A 27,157-nucleotide genomic window follows, 5' to 3' on the forward strand; every position below is an offset into this window, starting at 1 on the left:
CCCTGCGTATGTTACTAACAAGAAATGAAGCAGTGTAAGATATGCGTTATAATGTAGCTAGTAGGAGAAAAGTAGAATGTGGGAATACTTATCTGAAGAATCAGACATACGTCCACAGAATGGCATGTCGGTGAGTTGCTGAAATAGTGATGCCGCCCTCTGGGTAAAGCCTGACGACCTGCAGCAAAGTGTGGGGATCCTGACACAGCCGTGTCTATGTAAAGATTGGTGCTGGCGTCCACGTTCCCAAGTGGGTCCGGTGCTGGCACAAATGTGCCTTAGGATGTGAATGGCGTGGTGATTCCTCCATGTGCGGTGCTCAGATATAGAGCGCCGGTGAGGTATGCAACCGGAAGTGCTGAGAACGCCGGCGCGTGCGCAATGAGACAGAACAGCGTTCTGTAACAGGGAAGTGCTGAAAACGCCGGCGCGTGCGCAATGGGACGAGGCAGCGTACTGTATAAGGGAAGGGCGCAGGTCGCATCTGCGCATGCGCGAGTCCGGTTACAGGGCAGGAGCAAGATCAGATGCGCAGTGGGAGGACGTATGCATGTGTGGGGCAGAAAAATTGACCGGGATTATCGTGAATAGTGTCAATGAGGTTTAGATAAAAAAAGACCTAACTTATACTGGAATAAGAGATGTCAAATGGGTGTGTGGAGGCCACTAGGTGCCAAATGGAGCCTGCATGATGGTTGGATACAAAATGTTGTCTGTAACACATCATAACTGACTGAAGTGCTGGTCAGGGGAGATAAGTAACAGTTATGTAGTAACACATAGGGTTGTGTAGTAGAAAACCTGCATACATGGCGGAATCATAATCATGTTATAAACCAATAATGCATCTTGTAAATACATAACGAAAATGCAAGGCAGGTGATGGCATACAACAATTCTCAACGTTATATTGACTGAGTAGGAGTCCAAACCAAAGGAGCAAAAGGAAACTTAGAAAGGAATTAGTAAAAAAAGGAATTAGTAAAAAAAGGGGGGGAAATTAGTAAAAAAGAAGGAAACTTAGACAAAATTCTGCACTAAGGTGAGGGATCTTACCAACTCCACAAAGGGGATTGTTGAGTGGTTGCGTGCGACTATTCAGTGGGTCTATGGAAGAAAAAGGTATCATATTAGCCAGTCAATTTCGCGATTAAGACCATTGGGGCTGAGTGTGTCCAGTGTATAGATCCAGTATGTTTCACGTTGTCTCAATAGTTGGATATGATTGCCCCCCCGTCTTGGTCTGTGCACTTTTTCTAAAACCTGAAACCGAAGTTGCGATATGTTGTGTCTAGCCTCTTTAAAGTGCGCTGGCAGTGGCAACCAGGTTTTACCACATCTAATCGTAGATTTGTGGCTTGCGATTCGATCTCTAATCGCCTGGATTGTTTCGCCCACATACAGTAAGCCACATGGGCACTTGATGATGTATACCACATAGTTCGATTCGCACGTGTGGTAATCTCTGATGGGATATGATTTCCCTGTCCGGGGATGGACCACCTCACTCCCTTTTATGATGTTAGAACAGCATGTGCAATTCAGGCATGGGAATGTGCCCCTTCTCGTTTGTCCACTAAGTGTGCGGGTCATGGTTTGTTTTGTAGAGCCAACATCGGCCCTGACCAGTTTGTCCTTTATATTGGGTGGTCTACGCAAGCACATTAGAGGGGGATTTTTAAAAACCGCTATTCTGGGATATGCCCTGGAGAGAAGTGGCCACTGTTTGTGGATCAGGTTGTGAACCCTCTGCATTGATGGATGGTGACCATGGACGAAGGGTAGCCTGGATGGTTTAGAAACAGGAGTCATTGGGGGGTTAGTTTCGGATAGAGCTCTGGTCATCTCTGTGTTGAGGAGTGTGTCCGGATAATTCCTGTCCTCAAATTTACTGGACATCTCTTGTAGTCTGGTTTGTCTGGTGGTGGGGTTAGATACTATTCTGGAGACCCTTTTGAACTGGGATCGTGGAAGACTATTTCTGGTGGATTTAGGGTGACAACTGTTGTATAGCAAAAGGTTATTCCGGTCGGTGGGTTTGGTATAAATATCGGTGGTAAGAGCACCCTGGGCATCTTTACACACTTTGGTGTCTAAGAACGTGATTGTCTCCGTGTCATGTGAAATGGAAAATTTGAGTTCTGATCGGATTTCATTGATAGTGTTGTAGAAGGTTGTTAGGGAGTTGTGGTCCCCCTGCCATATACAAAATATATCGTCTATGTAACGATACCATTGGCGAGCATATTGTTGGAATAATAGATTGGGATAAATGAAATCCCTTTCGAAACGATCCATATATAGATTAGCATAAGCGGGCGCCATGTTGGAGCCCATGGCGGTGCCGCATGTTTGGACATAGAAGTCGTCCCCAAACAGAAAGTAGTTTTCCCTGAGTACTAGATTGAGTAATTCTAGACAGAGCTCTTGAGAGCGGGTGTCCATTCCTGCTTCAGATAGAGTTAGGGAAACAGCTTCTATACCTGTATCATGTGAGATGGAAGTATATAGACTGTTGACATCAAAGGTACATAAAATGCTGTTGGTTGGGATAGTGTTGATGTCACGAATCTTTGTGAGGAAGTCACTTGTATCCAGGATGAAAGATTTGGTTTTGTGGGTATATGGCGTAAGTATTTTTTCAAGGTAGATGGATATGGGATTAAGTATCGAGTCCGTGGATGCCACGATGGGGCGTCCAGGGGGATTTTGTAGATTTTTATGGATTTTTGGAAGAATGTATATCACTGGTGTTACCGGATAATTATTAATCAGAAAGGTTTTGGTTTTGTCATCAATGGTTTGTAATTGTGAGTGTTTGGCCAAGATGATGTCTATCTTTCTCCGAATGTTGTACACTGGGTCTGATTGAATTTTTTTATACGTGGTTGTATCTGACAATTGTCTCTTAATCTCAGCTGTGTAGTGGCTTTTATTCATCACTACGGTGGCCCCACCTTTATCCGCCGGTTTGATTACAATATGTTTGTTGTCCCTGAGTGCAGTGAGTGCTTGTTTTTCGAGGGGTGTGAGATTATGTCTAATTGGAAGAAAACCTAGACATTGGTCGAGGATGGTTTCTTTGATGTCCCTGTCTAGGAGGGTGATAAAGGTCTCAACAGCGTGATTAGTTTTTGGGGGCATGAATTTACTGGGGTTTCTCAGCCCCAATGAGTCCAATGTAATGAGTGTACCTCTATCTCTATCTGGTACTGATCCTAGTGTGTTCACGGTGAAATGAGGATTATTCTCAAAGTGTACCTTCAGACGTATACTGCGATAAAAACTCTGTAAATCCTTTTCTAACTGGAAAGAATCCCATCTAGGAGTTGGGCAAAAGGATAGACCCTTGTTGAGCACCCTGAGCTCAAGAGGGGAAAGAGAATAGTCGGAAATATTTACTACCAGGTTTGGACCCCTACCTGTGACCGGAGAGTCATCTGGCGTTCTCGTTCCTTTCCTTCTCGACCTCCTGGTAGGCGACCGCCTTGGCCTAAAAAAGCCACTTTTGTTGTAGTTCCACCGACGTCGCTTCCGGACCCAGGAGAGGATCCCCCGGCCGGTGAGGAGTCCCCGGAGGCTGCTGATCTCCCTGGTGGGCGACGTGATCTCGGATAAGCTCGCCTGTGGGTCGTTTCGTCCCATCGATAGACTTTGTTATTCAAATAATCCTCGGTGTCTCTCTGGAATTTCGTTCTTTTCCTCTCTTCCAATGTTTTTTGATGTGATGCTAGGATGGAATCGACTTTGCTCTTTAAGGTGTTGAACTCAGAACTGCTGAGGGTAGAGGTGAGTTGCGTCTCGATGGTTGCGACCTTATCTTCTGTTTCTTTTATAGCCTCCTGTAAGAATTCAATAGTCAGTAAGATAATATCAAAGGAGCACTTATTGAGTATTTTTTGGAATGTAGTGCAATATTGGTCGTTATCCGAGAATAGAGTTGGTCGGAGGTTACACCGTAGGCCTCGTGGAATCTTCCCCTGCCGATGATATTCCCCAAGGGTAGCGCAGTGTAGGTCGTAGGCTATAAGTCTCTTTTTCTCCTTCTCCCAATCTCTTGTCTTAATATCTCTATTTGGTATATGTAAAAAGTCTGCTTTTGTTTTTATTTTAGACAGGATTGTTGATCCTGTGGCATCATCGTACACATAAGTCTCTGATGACATGTGACACACAGAGACACACATACATATTCTCCGACCACACACAGACACACACATATTGTCCGCCCAAACACAGACACGCAAATATTCTCCACCCACACACAGAGAGACACACGCACATATTCTCCACCCACACACAGAGACACATGCACATATTCTCCGCCCACACACAGAGACACACGCACATATTCTCCACCCACACACAGAGACACACGCACATATTCTTCACCCACACACAGAGACACACGCACATATTCTCCGCCCACACACAGAGACACATGCACATATTCTCTACCCACACACAGACACACACGTATTCTCCGCCCACACACAGAGACACATGCACATATTCTCTGCCCACACACAGACACACACGTATTCTCCGCCCACACACAGAGACACACGCACATATTCTCTGCCCACACACAGACACACACGTATTCTCCGCCCACACACAGAGACACACGCACATATTCTCTGCCCACACACAGACACACACACATATTCTCCGCCCACACACAGAGACACACGCACATATTCTCCGCCCACACACAGACACACATATTCTCCGCCCACACACAGAGACACACATACATATTCTCCGACCACACACAGACACACACATATTGTCCGCCCACACACAGACACGCACATATTCTCCGCCCACACACAGAGAGACACACGCACATATTCTCCACCCACACACAGAGACACACGCACATATTCTCCACCCACACACAGAGACACACGCACAAATTCTCCGCCCACACACCGAGACACACGCACATATTCTCTGACCACACACAGAGACACACGCATATATTCTCCTCCCACACACAGACACATACACATATTCTCCGCCCACACACAGACACACACATATTCTCCGCCCACACACAGGGACACATGCACATATTCTCCTCCCACACAAAGAGACACACACATATTCTCCGCCCACACACAGAGACACACGTACATATTCTCCGCCCACACACAGAGACACACGCACATATTCTCCGCCCACACACAGAGACACACGCACATTTTCTCCACCCACACACAGAGACACACGCACATATTCTCTGACCGCACACAGAGACACACGCATATATTCTCCTCCCACACACAGAGACACGCGCACATATTCTCCGCCCACACACAGAGACACACCCACATATTCTCCTCCCACACACAGAGACACACGCACATATTCTCTGACCACACACAGGGACACACGCACATATTCTCCGCCCACACACAGACACACATATTCTCCGCCCACACAGAGAGACACAAGCACATATTCTCCGCCCACACACAGACACACATATTCTCCGCCCACACACAGACACACATATTCCACGCCCACACAGAGAGACATACTCACATATTCTCCGCCCACACACAGACACTCACATCTTCTCCACCCACACACAGAGACACACGTATTCTCCGCCCACACACAGAGACACACGCACATATTCTCCACCCACACAGAGAGACACACGCACATATTCTCCGCCCACACACAGAGACACACGCACATATTCTCTGCCCACACACATACACACACACATATTCTCTGCCCACACACAGAGACACACCCACATATTCTCCGCCCACACACAGAGACACACGCACATATTCTCCTCCCACACACAGAGACACACGCACATATTCTCCGCCCAAACACAGACACACACATATTCTCCGCCCACACACAGAGACACACATACATATTCTCCACCCACACAGAGACACACACATATTCTCCGCCCACACACAGAGACACACGCACACATTCTCCTCCCACACACAGAGACACACACACATATTCTCCACCCACACACAGAGACACACGAACATATTCTTCACCCACACACAGAGACACACGCACATATTCTCCGCCCACACAGAGAGACACACGCACATATTCTCCGCCCACACACAAACACACACATATTCTCCGCCCACACACAGAGACACACGCACATATTCTCTGCCCACTCAGACAGACACACGCACATATTCTCCGCCCACAGAGGGACACACACACATCCTCCGCCCACACACAGAGACACATGCACATATTCTCTGCCCACACACAGACACACACATATTATCCGCCCACAAAGTGAGACACATGCACATATTCTTCGCCCACAGAGAGGCACACACACATATTCTCCGCCCACACACAGACACACGCACATATTGTCTGCCCACACACAGACACACACGTATTCTCCGCCCACACACAGAGACACACGCACATATTCTCCGCCCACACACAGACACACACATATTCTCCGCCCACACACAGAGACACACGCACATATTCTCTGCCCACACACAGACACACACACATATTCTCTGCCCACACACAGAGACACACCCACATATTCTCCGCCCACACACAGAGACACACGCACATATTCTCCTCCCACACACAGAGACACACGCACATATTCTCCGCCCAAACACAGACACACACATATTGTCCGCCCACACACAGACACACACATATTCTCCGCCCACACACAGAGAGACACACGCACATATTCTCTGCCCACACACAGAGACACACGCACATATTCTCCGCCCACACAGAGAGACACATGCACATATTCTCCGCCCACACACAGACACACACATATTCTCCGCCCACACACAGAGACACACATACATATTCTTCACCCACACACAGACACACACATATTGTCCGCCCACACAGAGAGACACATGCACATATTCTCCGCCCACACACAGACACACACATATTCTCCGCCCACACACAGAGACACACATACATATTCTTCACCCACACACAGACACACACATATTGTCCGCCCACACAGAGAGACACACGCACATATTCTCCTCCCACACAGACAGACACACGCACATATTCTCCGCCCACACACAGACACACACATATTCTCCGCCCACACACAGAGACACACATACATATTCTCCACTCACACACAGACACACACATATTCTCCGCCCACACACAGAGACACACATACATATTCTCCACCCACACACAGACACACACATATTCTCCGCCCACACACAGAGAGACACACGCACATATTATCCACCCACACACAGAGACACACGCACATATTCTCTGCCCACACACAGAGACACACGCACATATTCTCCGCCCACACACAGAGACACACGCACATATTCTCCGCCCACACACAGAGACACACGCACATATTCTCCGCCCACACACAGAGACACACGCACATATTCTCTGCCCACACACAGACACACACATATTCTCCGCCCACACACAGAGACACACATACATATTCTCCACCCACACACAGACACACACATATTGTCCGCCCACACACAGACACATACATATCCTCCGCCCACACACAGAGAGACACACGCACATATTCTCCACCCACACACAGAGACACACGCACATATTCTCCACCCACACACAGAGACACACGCACATATTCTCCACCCACACACAGAGACACACGCACATATTCTCTGCCCACACACAGAGACACACGCACATATTCTCCACCAACACAGAGACACACACATATTCTCCGCCCACACACAGAGACACACGCACACATTCTCCTCCCACACACAGAGACACACACACATATTCTCCACCCACACACAGAGACACACGCACATATTCTTCACCCACACACAGAGACACACGCACATATTCTCCGCCCACACACAGAGACACACGCACATATTCTCCGCCCACACACAGACACACATATTCTCCGCCCACACACAGAGACACACATACATATTCTCCGACCACACAAAGACACACACATATTGTCCGCCCACACACAGACACGCACATATTCTCCGCCCACACACAGAGAGACACACGCACACATTCTCCGCCCACACACAGAGACACACGCACACATTCTCCGCCCACACACAGAGACACACGCACATATTCTCTGACCACACACAGAGACACACGCATATATTCTCCTCCCACACACGGACACATGCACATATTCTCCGCCCACACACAGGGACACATGCACATATTCTCCTCCCACACAAAGAGACACACACACATATTCTCCGCCCACACAGAGAGACAGACTTACATATTCTCCGCCCACACACAGAGACACACGTACATATTCTCCGCCCACACACAGAGACACACGCACATATTCTCCGCCCACACACAGAGACACACGCACATTTTCTCCACCCACACACAGAGACACACGCACATATTCTCTGACCACACACAGAGACACACCCACATATTCTCCTCCCACACACAGAGACACACGCACATATTCTCTGACCACACACAGGGACACACGCACATATTCTCCGCCCACACACAGACACACATATTCTCCGCCCACACACAGACACACATATTCCACGCCCACACAGAGAGACATACTCACATATTCTCCGCCCACACACAGACACTCACATCTTCTCCACCCACACACAGAGACACACGTATTCTCCGCCCACACACAGAGACACACGGACATATTCTCCACCCACACAGAGAGACACACACACATATTCTCCGCCCACACAGAGAGACACACGCACATATTCTCCGCCCACACACAAACACACACATATTCTCCGCCCACACAGAGAGACACACGCACATATTCTCCGCCCACACACAAACACACACATATTCTCCGCCCACAGAGGGACACACACACATATCCTCCGCCCACACACAGAGACACATGCACATATTCTCTTGCCCACACACAGACACACACATATTCTCCGCCCACAAAGTGAGACACACGCACATATTCTCCGCCCACACACAGACACACACATATTCTCCGCCCACAAAGTGAGACACACGCACATATTCTCTGCCCACACACAGAGACACACGCACATATTCTCCACCCACACAGAGACACACACATATTCTCCGCCCACACACAGAGACACACGCACACATTCTCCTCCCACACACAGAGACACACACACATATTCTCCACCCACACACAGAGACACACGCACATATTCTTCACCCACACAGAGACACACGCACATATTCTCCGCCCACACACAGAGACACACGCACATATTCTCCGCCCACACACAGACACACATATTCTCCGCCCACACACAGAGACACACATACATATTCTCCGACCACACACAGACACACACATATTGTCCGCCCACACACAGACACGCACATATTCTCCGCCCACACACAGAGAGACACACGCACATATTCTCCACCCACACACAGAGACACACGAACATATTCTCCGCCCACACACAGAGACACACGCACACATTCTCCGCCCACACACAGAGACACACGCACATATTCTCTGACCACACACAGAGACACACGCATATATTCTCCTCCCACACACAGACACATGCACATATTCTCCGCCCACACACACACACACATATTCTCCGCCCACACACAGGGACACATGCACATATTCTCCTCCCACACAAAGAGACACACACACATATTCTCCGCCCACACAGAGAGACACACTCACATATTCTCCGCCCACACACAGAGACACACGTACCTATTCTCCGCCCACACACAGAGACACACGCACATATTCTCCGCCCACACACAGAGACACACGCACATTTTCTCCACCCACACACAGAGACACATGCACATATTCTCTGACCACACACAGAGACACACCCACATATTCTCCTCCCACACACAGAGACACACGCACATATTCTCTGACCACACACAGGGACACACGCACATATTCTCCGCCCACACACAGACACACATATTCTCCGCCCACACAGAGAGACACAAGCACATATTCTCCGCCCACACACAGACACATATATTCTCCGCCCACACACAGACACACATATTCCACGCCCACACAGAGAGACATACTCACATATTCTCCGCCCACACACAGAGACACACGTATTCTCCGCCAACACACAGAGACACACGCACATATTCTCCACCCACACAGAGAGACACACACACATATTCTCCGCCCACACAGAGAGACACACGCACATATTCTCCGCCCACACACAAACACACACATATTCTCCGCCCACACACAGAGACACACGCACATATTCTCTGCCCACTCAGAGAGACACACGCACATATTCTCCGCCCACAGAGGGACACACACACATATCCTCCGCCCACACACAGAGACACATGCACATATTCTCTGCCCACACACAGACACACACATATTCTCCGCCCACAAAGTGAGACACACGCACATATTCTCCGCCCACACACAGACACACACATATTCTCCGCCCACACACAGAGACACACGCACATATTCTCTGCCCACACACAGACACACACACATATTCTCTGCCCACACACAGAGACACACCCACATATTCTCCGCCCACACACAGAGACACACGCACATATTCTCCTCCCACACACAGAGACACACGCACATATTCTCCCTCCCAAACACAGACACACACATGTTCTCCGCCCACACACAGAGACACACATACATATTCTCCACCCACACACAGACACACACATATTGTCCGCCCACACACAAACACACACATATTCTCCGCCCACACACAGAGAGACACACGCACATATTATCCACCCACACACCGAGACACACGCACATATTCTCTGCCCACACACAGAGACACACGCACATATTCTCCGCCCACACAGAGAGACACACGCACATATTCTCCGCCCACACACAGACACACACATATTCTCCGCCCACACACAGAGACACACATACATATTCTCCACCCACACACAGACACACACATATTGTCCGCCCACACACAGAGAGACACACGCACATATTCTCCTCCCACACAGAGAGACACACGCACATATTCTCCGCCCACACACAGACACACACATATTCTCCGCCCACACACAGAGACACACATACATATTCTCCACCCACACACAGACACACACATATTCTCCGCCCACACACAGAGACACACATACATATTCTCCACCCACACACAGACACACACATATTCTCCGCCCACACACAGAGAGAGACACACGCACATATAATCCACCCACACACAGAGACACACGCACATATTCTCCGCCCACACACAGAGAGAGACACGCACATATTCTCCGCCCACACAGAGAGAGACACGCACATATTCTCCGCCCACACACAGAGACACACGCACATATTCTCCGCCCACACACAGAGACACACGCACATATTCTCCGCCCACACACAGACACACACGTATTCTCCGCCTACACACAGAGACACACATACATATTCTCCACCCACACACAGAAACACACATATTGTCCGCCCACACACAGACACACACATATCCTCCGCCCACACACAGAGAGACACAGGCACATATTCTCCACCCACACACAGAGACACATGCACATATTCTCCGCCCACACACAGAGACACACGCACACATTCTCCTCCCACACACAGAGACACACGCACACATTCTCCTCCCACACACAGAGACACACACACATATTCTCCACCCACACACAGAGACACACGCACATATTCTCCACCCACACACAGAGACACACGCACATATTCTCTGCCCACACACAGAGACACACGCACATATTCTCCACCCACACAGAGACACACATATTTTCTCCGCCCACACACAGAGACACACGCACACATTCTCCTCCCACACACAGAGACACACGCACATATTCTTCACCCACACAGAGACACACGCACATATTCTCCACCCACACACAGAGACACACGCACATATTCTCCGCCCACACACAGACACACACATATTCTCCGCCCACACACAGAGACACACATACATATTCTCCGACCACACACAGACACACACATATTGTCCGCCCAAACACAGACACGCAAATATTCTCCACCCACACACAGAGAGACACACGCACATATTCTCCACCCACACACAGAGACACATGCACATATTCTCCGCCCACACACAGAGACACACGCACATATTCTCCACCCACTCACAGAGACACACGCACATATTCTTCACCCACACACAGAGACACACGCACATATTCTCCGCCCACACACAGAGACACATGCACATATTCTCTGCCCACACACAGACACACACGTATTCTCCGCCCACACACAGAGACACACGCACATATTCTCCGCCCACACACAGAGACACACGCACATATTCTCCGCCCACACACAGAGACACACGCACATATTCTCCGCCCACACACAGAGACACACGCACATATTCTCCGCCCACACACAGACACACACATATTCTCCACCCACACTCAGAGACAAACATACATATTCTCCACCCACACACAGACACACACATATTGTCCGCCCACACACAGACACACACATATCCTCCGCCCACACACAGAGAGACACACGCACATATTCTCCACCCACACACAGAGACACATGCACATATTCTCCGCCCACACACAGAGACACACGCACACATTCTCCTCCCACACACAGAGACACGCGCACACATTCTCCTCCCACACACAGAGACACACACACATATTCTCCACCCACACACAGAGACACACGCACATATTCTCCACCCACACACAGAGACACACGCACATATTCTCCACCCACACACAGAGACACACGCACATATTCTCCACCCACACAGAGACACACACATATTCTCCGCCCACACACAGAGACACACACACACATTCTCCTCCCACACACAGAGACACACACACATATTCTCCACCCACACACAGAGACACACGCACATATTCTTCACCCACACACAGAGACACACGCACATATTCTCCGCCCACACACAGAGACACACGCACATATTCTCCGCCCACACACAGACACACATATTCTCCGCCCACACACAGAGACACACATACATATTCTCCGACCACACACAGACACACACATATTGTCCGCCCACACACAGACACGCACATATTCTCCGCCCACACACAGAGAGACACACGCACATATTCTCCACCCACACACAGAGACACACGCACATATTCTCCACCCACACACAGAGACACACGCACACATTCTCCGCCCACACACCGAGACACACGCACATATTCTCTGACCACACACAGAGACACACGCATATATTCTCCTCCCACACACAGACACATACACATATTCTCCGCCCACACACAGACACACACATATTCTCCGCCCACACACAGGGACACATGCACATATTCTCCTCCCACACAAAGAGACACACACATATTCTCCGCCCACACACAGAGACACACGTACATATTCTCCGCCCACACACAGAGACACACGCACATATTCTCCGCCCACACACAGAGACACACGCACATATTCTCCGCCCACACACAGACACATACACATATTCTCCGCCCACACACAGACACACACATATTCTCCGCCCACACACAGGGACACATGCACATATTCTCCTCCCACACAAAGAGACACACACATATTCTCCGCCCACACACAGAGACACACGTACATATTCTCCGCCCACACACAGAGACACACGCACATATTCTCCGCCCACACACAGAGACACACGCACATTTTCTCCACCCACACACAGAGACACACGCACATTTTCTCCACCCACACACAGAGACACACGCACATATTCTCTGACCGCACACAGAGACACACGCATATATTCTCCTCCCACACACAGAGACACACGCACATATTCTCCGCCCACACACAGAGACACGCGCACATATTCTCCGCCCACACACAGAGACACACCCACATATTCTCCTCCCACACACAGAGACACACGCACATATTCTCTGACCACACACAGGGACACACGCACATATTCTCCGCCCACACACAGACACACATATTCTCCGCCCACACAGAGAGACACAAGCACATATTCTCCGCCCACACACAGACACACATATTCTCCGCCCACACACAGACACACATATTCCACGCCCACACAGAGAGACATACTCACATATTCTCCGCCCACACACAGACACTCACATCTTCTCCACCCACACACAGAGACACACGTATTCTCCGCCCACACACAGAGACACACGCACATATTCTCCACCCACACAGAGAGACACACGCACATATTCTCCGCCCACACACAGAGACACACGCACATATTCTCTGCCCACACACATACACACACACATATTCTCTGCCCACACACAGAGACACACCCACATATTCTCCGCCCACACACAGAGACACACGCACATATTCTCCTCCCACACACAGAGACACACGCACATATTCTCCGCCCAAACACAGACACACACATATTCTCCGCCCACACACAGAGACACACATACATATTCTCCACCCACACAGAGACACACACATATTCTCCGCCCACACACAGAGACACACGCACACATTCTCCTCCCACACACAGAGACACACACACATATTCTCCACCCACACACAGAGACACACGAACATATTCTTCACCCACACACAGAGACACACGCACATATTCTCCGCCCACACAGAGAGACACACGCACATATTCTCCGCCCACACACAGAGACACACGCACATATTCTCCGCCCACACACAAACACACACATATTCTCCGCCCACACACAGAGACACACGCACATATTCTCTGCCCACTCAGACAGACACACGCACATATTCTCCGCCCACAGAGGGACACACACACATCCTCCGCCCACACACAGAGACACATGCACATATTCTCTGCCCACACACAGACACACACATATTCTCCGCCCACAAAGTGAGACACATGCACATATTCTTCGCCCACAGAGAGGCACACACACATATTCTCCGCCCACACACAGACACACGCACATATTGTCTGCCCACACACAGACACACACGTATTCTCCGCCCACACACAGAGACACACGCACATATTCTCCGCCCACACACAGACACACACATATTCTCCGCCCACACACAGAGACACATGCACATATTCTCTGCCCACACACAGACACACACACATATTCTCTGCCCACACACAGAGACACACCCACATATTCTCCGCCCACACACAGAGACACACGCACATATTCTCCTCCCACACACAGAGACACACGCACATATTCTCCGCCCAAACACAGACACACACATATTCTCCGCCCACACACAGAGACACACATACATATTCTCCACCCACACACAGACACACACATATTGTCCGCCCACACACAGAGAGACACACGCACATATTCTCTGCCCACACACAGAGACACACGCACATATTCTCCGCCCACACAGAGAGACACATGCACATATTCTCCGCCCACACACAGACACACACATATTCTCCGCCCACACACAGAGACACACATACATATTCTTCACCCACACACAGACACACACATATTGTCCGCCCACACACAGAGAGACACACGCACATATTCTCCTCCCACACAGACAGACACACGCACATATTCTCCGCCCACACACAGACACACACATATTCTCCGCCCACAAACAGAGACACACATACATATTCTCCACTCACACACAGACACACACATATTCTCCGCCCACACACAGAGACACACATACATATTCTCCACCCACACACAGACACACACATATTCTCCGCCCACACACAGAGAGACACACGCACATATTATCCACCCACACACAGAGACACACGCACATATTCTCTGCCCACACACAGAGACACACGGACATATTCTCCGCCCACACACAGAGACACACGCACATATTCTCCGCCCACACACAGAGACACACGCACATATTCTCCGCCCACACACAGAGACACACGCACATATTCTCCGCCCACACACAGACACACACATATTCTCCGCCCACACACAGAGACACACATACATATTCTCCACCCACACACAGACACACACATATTGTCCGCCCACACACAGACACATACATATCCTCCGCCCACACACAGAGAGACACACGCACATATTCTCCACCCACACACAGAGACACACGCACATATTCTCCACCCACACACAGAGACACACGCACATATTCTCCACCCACACACAGAGACACACGCACATATTCTCTGCCCACACACAGAGACACACGCACATATTCTCCACCAACACAGAGACACACACATATTCTCCGCCCACACACAGAGACACACGCACACATTCTCCTCCCACACACAGAGACACACACACATATTCTCCACCCACACACAGAGACACACGCACATATTCTTCACCCACACACAGAGACACACGCACATATTCTCCGCCCACACACAGAGACACACGCACATATTCTCCGCCCACACACAGACACACATATTCTCCGCCCACACACAGAGACACACATACATATTCTCCGACCACACAAAGACACACACATATTGTCCGCCCACACACAGACACGCACATATTCTCCGCCCACACACAGAGAGACACACGCACACATTCTCCGCCCACACACAGAGACACACGCACACATTCTCCGCCCACACACAGAGACACACGCACATATTCTCTGACCACACACAGAGACACACGCATATATTCTCCTCCCACACACGGACACATGCACATATTCTCCGCCCACACACACACACACATATTCTTCGCCCACACACAGGGACACATGCACATATTCTCCTCCCACACAAAGAGACACACACACATATTCTCCGCCCACAGAGAGAGACAGACTTACATATTCTCCGCCCACACACAGAGACACACGTACATATTCTCCGCCCACACACAGAGACACACGCACATATTCTCCGCCCACACACAGAGACACACGCACATATTCTCCGCCCACACACAGAGACACACGCACATTTTCTCCACCCACACACAGAGACACACGCACATATTCTCTGACCACACACAGAGACACACCCACATATTCTCCTCCCACACACAGAGACACACGCACATATTCTCTGACCACACACAGGGACACACGCACATATTCTCCGCCCACACACAGACACACATATTCTCCGCCCACACACAGACACACATATTCCACGCCCACACAGAGAGACATACTCACATATTCTCCGCCCACACACAGACACTCACATCTTCTCCACCCACACACAGAGACACACGTATTCTCCGCCCACACACAGAGACACACGCACATATTCTCCACCCACACAGAGAGACACACACACATATTCTCCGCCCACACAGAGAGACACACGCACATATTCTCCGCCCACACACAAACACACACATATTCTCCGCCCACTCAGAGAGACACACGCACATATTCTCCGCCCACAGAGGGACACACACACTTATCCTCCGCCCACACACAGAGACACATGCACATATTCTCTGCCCACACACAGACACACACATATTCTCCGCCCACAAAGTGAGACACACGCACATATTCTCCGCCCACACACAGACACACACATATTCTCCGCCCACAAAGTGAGACACACGCACATATTCTCTGCCCACACACAGAGACACACGCACATATTCTCCACCCACACAGAGACACACACATATTCTCCGCCCACACACAGAGACACACGCACACATTCTCCTCCCACACACAGAGACACACACACATATTCTCCACCCACACACAGAGACACACGCACATATTCTTCACCCACACACAGAGACACACGCACATATTCTCCGCCCACACACAGAGACACACGCACATATTCTCCGCCCACACACAGACACACATATTCTCCGCCCACACACAGAGACACACATACATATTCTCCGACCACACACAGACACACACATATTGTCCGCCCACACACAGACACGCACATATTCTCCGCCCACACACAGAGAGACACACGCACATATTCTCCACCCACACACAGAGACACACGAACATATTCTCCGCCCACACACAGAGACACACGCACACATTCTCCGCCCACACACAGAGACACACGCACATATTCTCTGACCACACACAGAGACACACGCATATATTCTCCTCTCACACACGGACACATGCACATATTCTCCGCCCACACACACACACACATATTCTCCGCCCACACACAGGGACACATGCACATATTCTCCTCCCACACAAAGAGACACACACACATATTCTCCGCCCACACAGAGAGACACACTCACATATTCTCCGCCCACACACAGAGACACACGTACATATTCTCCGCCCACACACAGAGACACACGCACATATTCTCCGCCCACACACAGAGACACACGCACATTTTCTCCACCCACACACAGAGACACACGCACATATTCTCTGACCACACACAGAGACACACCCACATATTCTCCTCCCACACACAGAGACACACGCACATATTCTCTGACCACACACAGGGACACACGCACATATTCTCCGCCCACACACAGACACACATATTCTCCGCCCACACAGAGAGACACAAGCACATATTCTCCGCCCACACACAGACACATATATTCTCCGCCCACACACAGACACACATATTCCACGCCCACACAGAGAGACATACTCACATATTCTCCGCCCACACACAGACACTCACATCTTCTCCACCCACACACAGAGACACACGTATTCTCCGCCCACACACAGAGACACACGCACATATTCTCCACCCACACAGAGAGACACACACACATATTCTCCGCCCACACAGAGAGACACACGCACATATTCTCCGCCCACACACAAACACACACATATTCTCCGCCCACACACAGAGACACACGCACATATTCTCTGCCCACTCAGAGAGACACACGCACATATTCTCCGCCCACAGAGGGACACACACAAATATCCTACGGCCACACACAGAGACACATGCACATATTCTCTGCCCACACACAGACACACACATATTCTCCGCCCACAAAGTGAGACACACGCACATATTCTCCGCCCACACACAGACACACACATATTCTCCGCCCACACACAGAGACACACGCACATATTCTCTGCCCACACACAGACACACACACATATTCTCTGCCCACACACAGAGACACACCCACATATTCTCCGCCCACACACAGAGACACACGCACATATTCTCCGCCCAAACACAGACACACACATATTCTCCGCCCACACACAGAGACACACATACATATTCTCCACCCACACACAGACACACACATATTGTCCGCCCACACACAGACACACACATATTCTCCACCCACACACAGAGAGACACACGCACATATTATCCACCCACACACAGAGACACACGCACATATTCTCTGCCCACACACAGAGACACACGCACATATTCTCCGCCCACACAGAGAGACACACGCACATATTCTCCGCCCACACACAGACACACACATATTCTCCGCCCACACACAGAGACACACATACATATTCTCCACCCACACACAGACACACACATATTGTCTGCCCACACAGAGAGACACACGCACATATTCTCCTCCCACACAGACAGACACACGCACATATTCTCCGCCCACACACAGACACACACATATTCTCCGCCCACACACAGAGACACACATACATATTCTTCACCCACACACAGACACACACATATTGTCCGCCCACACAGAGAGACACACGCACATATTCTCCTCCCACACAGACAGACACACGCACATATTCTCCGCCCACACACAGACACACACATATTCTCCGCCCACACACAGAGACACACATACATATTCTCCACTCACACACAGACACACACATATTCTCCGCCCACACACAGAGACACACATACATATTCTCCACCCACACACAGACACACACATATTCTCCGCCCACACACAGAGAGACACACGCACATATTATCCACCCACACACAGAGACACACGCACATATTCTCTGCCCACACACAGAGACACACGCACATATTCTCCGCCCACACACAGAGACACACGCACATATTCTCCGCCCACACACAGAGACACACGCACATATTCTCCGCCCACACACAGAGACACACGCACATATTCTCTGCCCACACACAGACACACACATATTCTCCGCCCACACACAGAGACACACATACATATTCTCCACCCACACACAGACACACACATATTGTCCGCCCACACACAGACACATACATATCCTCCGCCCACACACAGAGAGACACACGCACATATTCTCCACCCACACACAGAGACACACGCACATATTCTCCACCCACACACAGAGACACACGCACATATTCTCCACCCACACACAGAGACACACGCACATATTCTCTGCCCACACACAGAGACACACGCACATATTCTCCACCAACACAGAGACACACACATATTCTCCGCCCACACACAGAGACACACGCACACATTCTCCTCCCACACACAGAGACACACACACATATTCTCCACCCACACACAGAGACACACGCACATATTCTTCACCCACACACAGAGACACACGCACATATTCTCCGCCCACACACAGAGACACACGCACATATTCTCCGCCCACACACAGACACACATATTCTCCGCCCACACACAGAGACACACATACATATTCTCCGACCACACAAAGACACACACATATTGTCCGCCCACACACAGACACGCACATATTCTCCGCCCACACACAGAGAGACACACGCACACATTCTCCGCCCACACACAGAGACACACGCACACATTCTCCGCCCACACACAGAGACACACGCACATATTCTCTGACCACACACAGAGACACACGCATATATTCTCCTCCCACACACGGACACATGCACATATTCTCCGCCCACACACAGGGACACATGCACATATTCTCCTCCCACACAAAGAGACACACACACATATTCTCCGCCCACACAGAGAGACAGACTTACATATTCTCCGCCCACACACAGAGACACACGTACATATTCTCCGCCCACACACAGAGACACACGCACATATTCTCCGCCCACACACAGAGACACACGCACATTTTCTCCACCCACACACAGAGACACACGCACATATTCTCTGACCACACACAGAGACACACCCACATATTCTCCTCCCACACACAGAGACACACGCACATATTCTCTGACCACACACAGGGACACACGCACATATTCTCCGCCCACACACAGACACACATATTCTCCGCCCACACACAGACACACATATTCCACGCCCACACAGAGAGACATACTCACATATTCTCCGCCCACACACAGACACTCACATCTTCTCCACCCACACACAGAGACACACGTATTCTCCGCCCACACACAGAGACACACGGACATATTCTCCACCCACACAGAGAGACACACACACATATTCTCCGCCCACACAGAGAGACACACGCACATATTCTCCGCCCACACACAAACACACACATATTCTCCGCCCACACACAGAGACACACGCACATATTCTCTGCCCACTCAGAGAGACACACGCACATATTCTCCGCCCACAGAGGGACACACACACATATCCTCCGCCCACACACAGAGACACATGCACATATTCTCTTGCCCACACACAGACACACACATATTCTCCGCCCACAAAGTGAGACACACGCACATATTCTCCGCCCACACACAGACACACACATATTCTCCGCCCACAAAGTGAGACACACGCACATATTCTCTGCCCACACACAGAGACACACGCACATATTCTCCACCCACACAGAGACACACACATATTCTCCGCCCACACACAGAGACACACGCACACATTCTCCTCCCACACACAGAGACACACACACATATTCTCCACCCACACACAGAGACACACGCACATATTCTTCACCCACACAGAGACACACGCACATATTCTCCGCCCACACACAGAGACACACGCACATATTCTCCGCCCACACACAGACACACATATTCTCCGCCCACACACAGAGACACACATACATATTCTCCGACCACACACAGACACACACATATTGTCCGCCCACACACAGACACGCACATATTCTCCGCCCACACACAGAGAGACACACGCACATATTCTCCACCCACACACAGAGACACACGAACATATTCTCCGCCCACACACAGAGACACACGCACACATTCTCCGCCCACACACAGAGACACACGCACATATTCTCTGACCACACACAGAGACACACGCATATATTCTCCTCCCACACACAGACACATGCACATATTCTCCGCCCACACACACACACACATATTCTCCGCCCACACACAGGGACACATGCACATATTCTCCTCCCACACAAAGAGACACACACACATATTCTCCGCCCACACAGAGAGACACACTCACATATTCTCCGCCCACACACAGAGACACACGTACCTATTCTCCGCCCACACACAGAGACACACGCACATATTCTCCGCCCACACACAGAGACACACGCACATTTTCTCCACCCACACACAGAGACACATGCACATATTCTCTGACCACACACAGAGACACACCCACATATTCTCCTCCCACACACAGAGACACACGCACATATTCTCTGACCACACACAGGGACACACGCACATATTCTCCGCCCACACACAGACACACATATTCTCCGCCCACACAGAGAGACACAAGCACATATTCTCCGCCCACACACAGACACATATATTCTCCGCCCACACACAGACACACATATTCCACGCCCACACAGAGAGACATACTCACATATTCTCCGCCCACACACAGAGACACACGTATTCTCCGCCAACACACAGAGACACACGCACATATTCTCCACCCACACAGAGAGACACACACACATATTCTCCGCCCACACAGAGAGACACACGCACATATTCTCCGCCCACACACAAACACACACATATTCTCCGCCCACACACAGAGACACACGCACATATTCTCTGCCCACTCAGAGAGACACACGCACATATTCTCCGCCCACAGAGGGACACACACACATATCCTCCGCCCACACACAGAGACACATGCACATATTCTCTGCCCACACACAGACACACACATATTCTCCGCCCACAAAGTGAGACACACGCACATATTCTCCGCCCACACACAGACACACACATATTCTCCGCCCACACACAGAGACACACGCACATATTCTCTGCCCACACACAGACACACACACATATTCTCTGCCCACACACAGAGACACACCCACATATTCTCCGCCCACACACAGAGACACACGCACATATTCTCCTCCCACACACAGAGACACACGCACATATTCTCCCTCCCAAACACAGACACACACATGTTCTCCGCCCACACACAGAGACACACATACATATTCTCCACCCACACACAGACACACACATATTGTCCGCCCACACACAAACACACACATATTCTCCGCCCACACACAGAGAGACACACGCACATATTATCCACCCACACACCGAGACACACGCACATATTCTCTGCCCACACACAGAGACACACGCACATATTCTCCGCCCACACAGAGAGACACACGCACATATTCTCCGCCCACACACAGACACACACATATTCTCCGCCCACACACAGAGACACACATACATATTCTCCACCCACACACAGACACACACATATTGTCCGCCCACACACAGAGAGACACACGCACATATTCTCCTCCCACACAGAGAGACACACGCACATATTCTCCGCCCACACACAGACACACACATATTCTCCGCCCACACACAGAGACACACATACATATTCTCCACCCACACACAGACACACACATATTCTCCGCCCACACACAGAGACACACATACATATTCTCCACCCACACACAGACACACACATATTCTCCGCCCACACACAGAGAGACACACGCACATATAATCCACCCACACACAGAGACACACGCACATATTCTCCGCCCACACACAGAGAGAGACACGCACATATTCTCCGCCCACACAGAGAGAGACACGCACATATTCTCCGCCCACACACAGAGACACACGCACATATTCTCCGCCCACACACAGAGACACACGCACATATTCTCCGCCCACACACAGACACACACGTATTCTCCGCCTACACACAGAGACACACATACATATTCTCCACCCACACACAGAAACACACATATTGTCCGCCCACACACAGACACACACATATCCTCCGCCCACACACAGAGAGACACAGGCACATATTCTCCACCCACACACAGAGACACATGCACATATTCTCCGCCCACACACAGAGACACACGCACACATTCTCCTCCCACACACAGAGACACACGCACACATTCTCCTCCCACACACAGAGACACACACACATATTCTCCACCCACACACAGAGACACACGCACATATTCTCCACCCACACACAGAGACACACGCACATATTCTCTGCCCACACACAGAGACACACGCACATATTCTCCACCCACACAGAGACACACATATTTTCTCCGCCCACACACAGAGACACACGCACACATTCTCCTCCCACACACAGAGACACACGCACATATTCTTCACCCACACAGAGACACACGCACATATTCTCCACCCACACACAGAGACACACGCACATATTCTCCGCCCACACACAGACACACACATATTCTCCGCCCACACACAGAGACACACATACATATTCTCCGACCACACACAGACACACACATATTGTCCGCCCAAACACAGACACGCAAATATTCTCCACCCACACACAGAGAGACACACGCACATATTCTCCACCCACACACAGAGACACATGCACATATTCTCCGCCCACACACAGAGACACACGCACATATTCTCCACCCACACACAGAGACACACGCACATATTCTTCACCCACACACAGAGACACACGCACATATTCTCCGCCCACACACAGAGACACATGCACATATTCTCTGCCCACACACAGACACACACGTATTCTCCGCCCACACACAGAGACACACGCACATATTCTCCGCCCACACACAGAGACACACGCACATATTCTCCGCCCACACACAGAGACACACGCACATATTCTCCGCCCACACACAGAGACACACGCACATATTCTCCGCCCACACACAGACACACACATATTCTCCACCCACACACAGAGACAAACATACATATTCTCCACCCACACACAGACACACACATATTGTCCGCCCACACACAGACACACACATATCCTCCGCCCACACACAGAGAGACACACGCACATATTCTCCACCCACACACAGAGACACATGCACATATTCTCCGCCCACACACAGAGACACACGCACACATTCTCCTCCCACACACAGAGACACGCGCACACATTCTCCTCCCACACACAGAGACACACACACATATTCTCCACCCACACACAGAGACACACGCACATATTCTCCACCCACACACAGAGACACACGCACATATTCTCCACCCACACACAGAGACACACGCACATATTCTCCACCCACACAGAGACACACACATATTCTCCGCCCACACACAGAGACACACACACACATTCTCCTCCCACACACAGAGACACACACACATATTCTCCACCCACACACAGAGACACACGCACATATTCTTCACCCACACACAGAGACACACGCACATATTCTCCGCCCACACACAGAGACACACGCACATATTCTCCGCCCACACACAGACACACATATTCTCCGCCCACACACAGAGACACACATACATATTCTCCGACCACACACAGACACACACATATTGTCCGCCCACACACAGACACGCACATATTCTCCGCCCACACACAGAGAGACACACGCACATATTCTCCACCCACACACAGAGACACACGCACATATTCTCCACCCACACACAGAGACACACGCACACATTCTCCGCCCACACACCGAGACACACGCACATATTCTCTGACCACACACAGAGACACACGCATATATTCTCCTCCCACACACAGACACATACACATATTCTCCGCCCACACACAGACACACACATATTCTCCGCCCACACACAGGGACACATGCACATATTCTCCTCCCACACAAAGAGACACACACATATTCTCCGCCCACACACAGAGACACACGTACATATTCTCCGCCCACACACAGAGACACACGCACATATTCTCCGCCCACACACAGAGACACACGCACATATTCTCCGCCCACACACAGACACATACACATATTCTCCGCCCACACACAGACACACACATATTCTCCGCCCACACACAGGGACACATGCACATATTCTCCTCCCACACAAAGAGACACACACATATTCTCCGCCCACACACAGAGACACACGTACATATTCTCCGCCCACACACAGAGACACACGCACATATTCTCCGCCCACACACAGAAACACACGCACATTTTCTCCACCCACACACAGAGACACACGCACATTTTCTCCACCCACACACAGAGACACACGCACATATTCTCTGACCGCACACAGAGACACACGCATATATTCTCCTCCCACACACAGAGACACACGCACATATTCTCCGCCCACACACAGAGACACGCGCACATATTCTCCGCCCACACACAGAGACACACCCACATATTCTCCTCCCACACACAGAGACACACGCACATATTCTCTGACCACACACAGGGACACACGCACATATTCTCCGCCCACACACAGACACACATATTCTCCGCCCACACAGAGAGACACAAGCACATATTCTCCGCCCACACACAGACACACATATTCTCCGCCCACACACAGACACACATATTCCACGCCCACACAGAGAGACATACTCACATATTCTCCGCCCACACACAGACACTCACATCTTCTCCACCCACACACAGAGACACACGTATTCTCCGCCCACACACAGAGACACACGCACATATTCTCCACCCACACAGAGAGACACACGCACATATTCTCCGCCCACACACAGAGACACACGCACATATTCTCTGCCCACACACATACACACACACATATTCTCTGCCCACACACAGAGACACACCCACATATTCTCCGCCCACACACAGAGACACACGCACATATTCTCCTCCCACACACAGAGACACACGCACATATTCTCCGCCCAAACACAGACACACACATAT

General features: G+C 50.4%; 1 protein-coding gene across 1 annotated transcript; it reads right to left on the minus strand.

Annotated features, from left to right (window-relative positions):
• Positions 1-977: 977 nt before the first annotated feature.
• LOC143803880 (uncharacterized) lies at positions 978-4,166 on the minus strand. The gene is made up of 2 exons (XM_077281642.1): positions 3,423-4,166; positions 978-1,107 (listed from the first exon to the last, which is right to left on the minus strand). Exons 1-2 carry the CDS (start codon positions 4,164-4,166, stop codon positions 1,099-1,101), a joined length of 753 nt encoding a protein of 250 aa, XP_077137757.1. The 3' UTR covers positions 978-1,098.
• Positions 4,167-27,157: the final 22,991 nt, after the last annotated feature.

Source organism: Ranitomeya variabilis, chromosome 2 (assembly GCF_051348905.1).
Source record: "Ranitomeya variabilis isolate aRanVar5 chromosome 2, aRanVar5.hap1, whole genome shotgun sequence".
Classification (NCBI taxonomy): Eukaryota; Metazoa; Chordata; class Amphibia; order Anura; family Dendrobatidae; genus Ranitomeya; species Ranitomeya variabilis.

Coding starts and splice junctions, on each gene's coding strand:
- LOC143803880 (XM_077281642.1), bottom strand. CDS start 4,166: ATGTCATCAGAGACTTATGTGTACGATGATGCCACAGGATCAACAATC.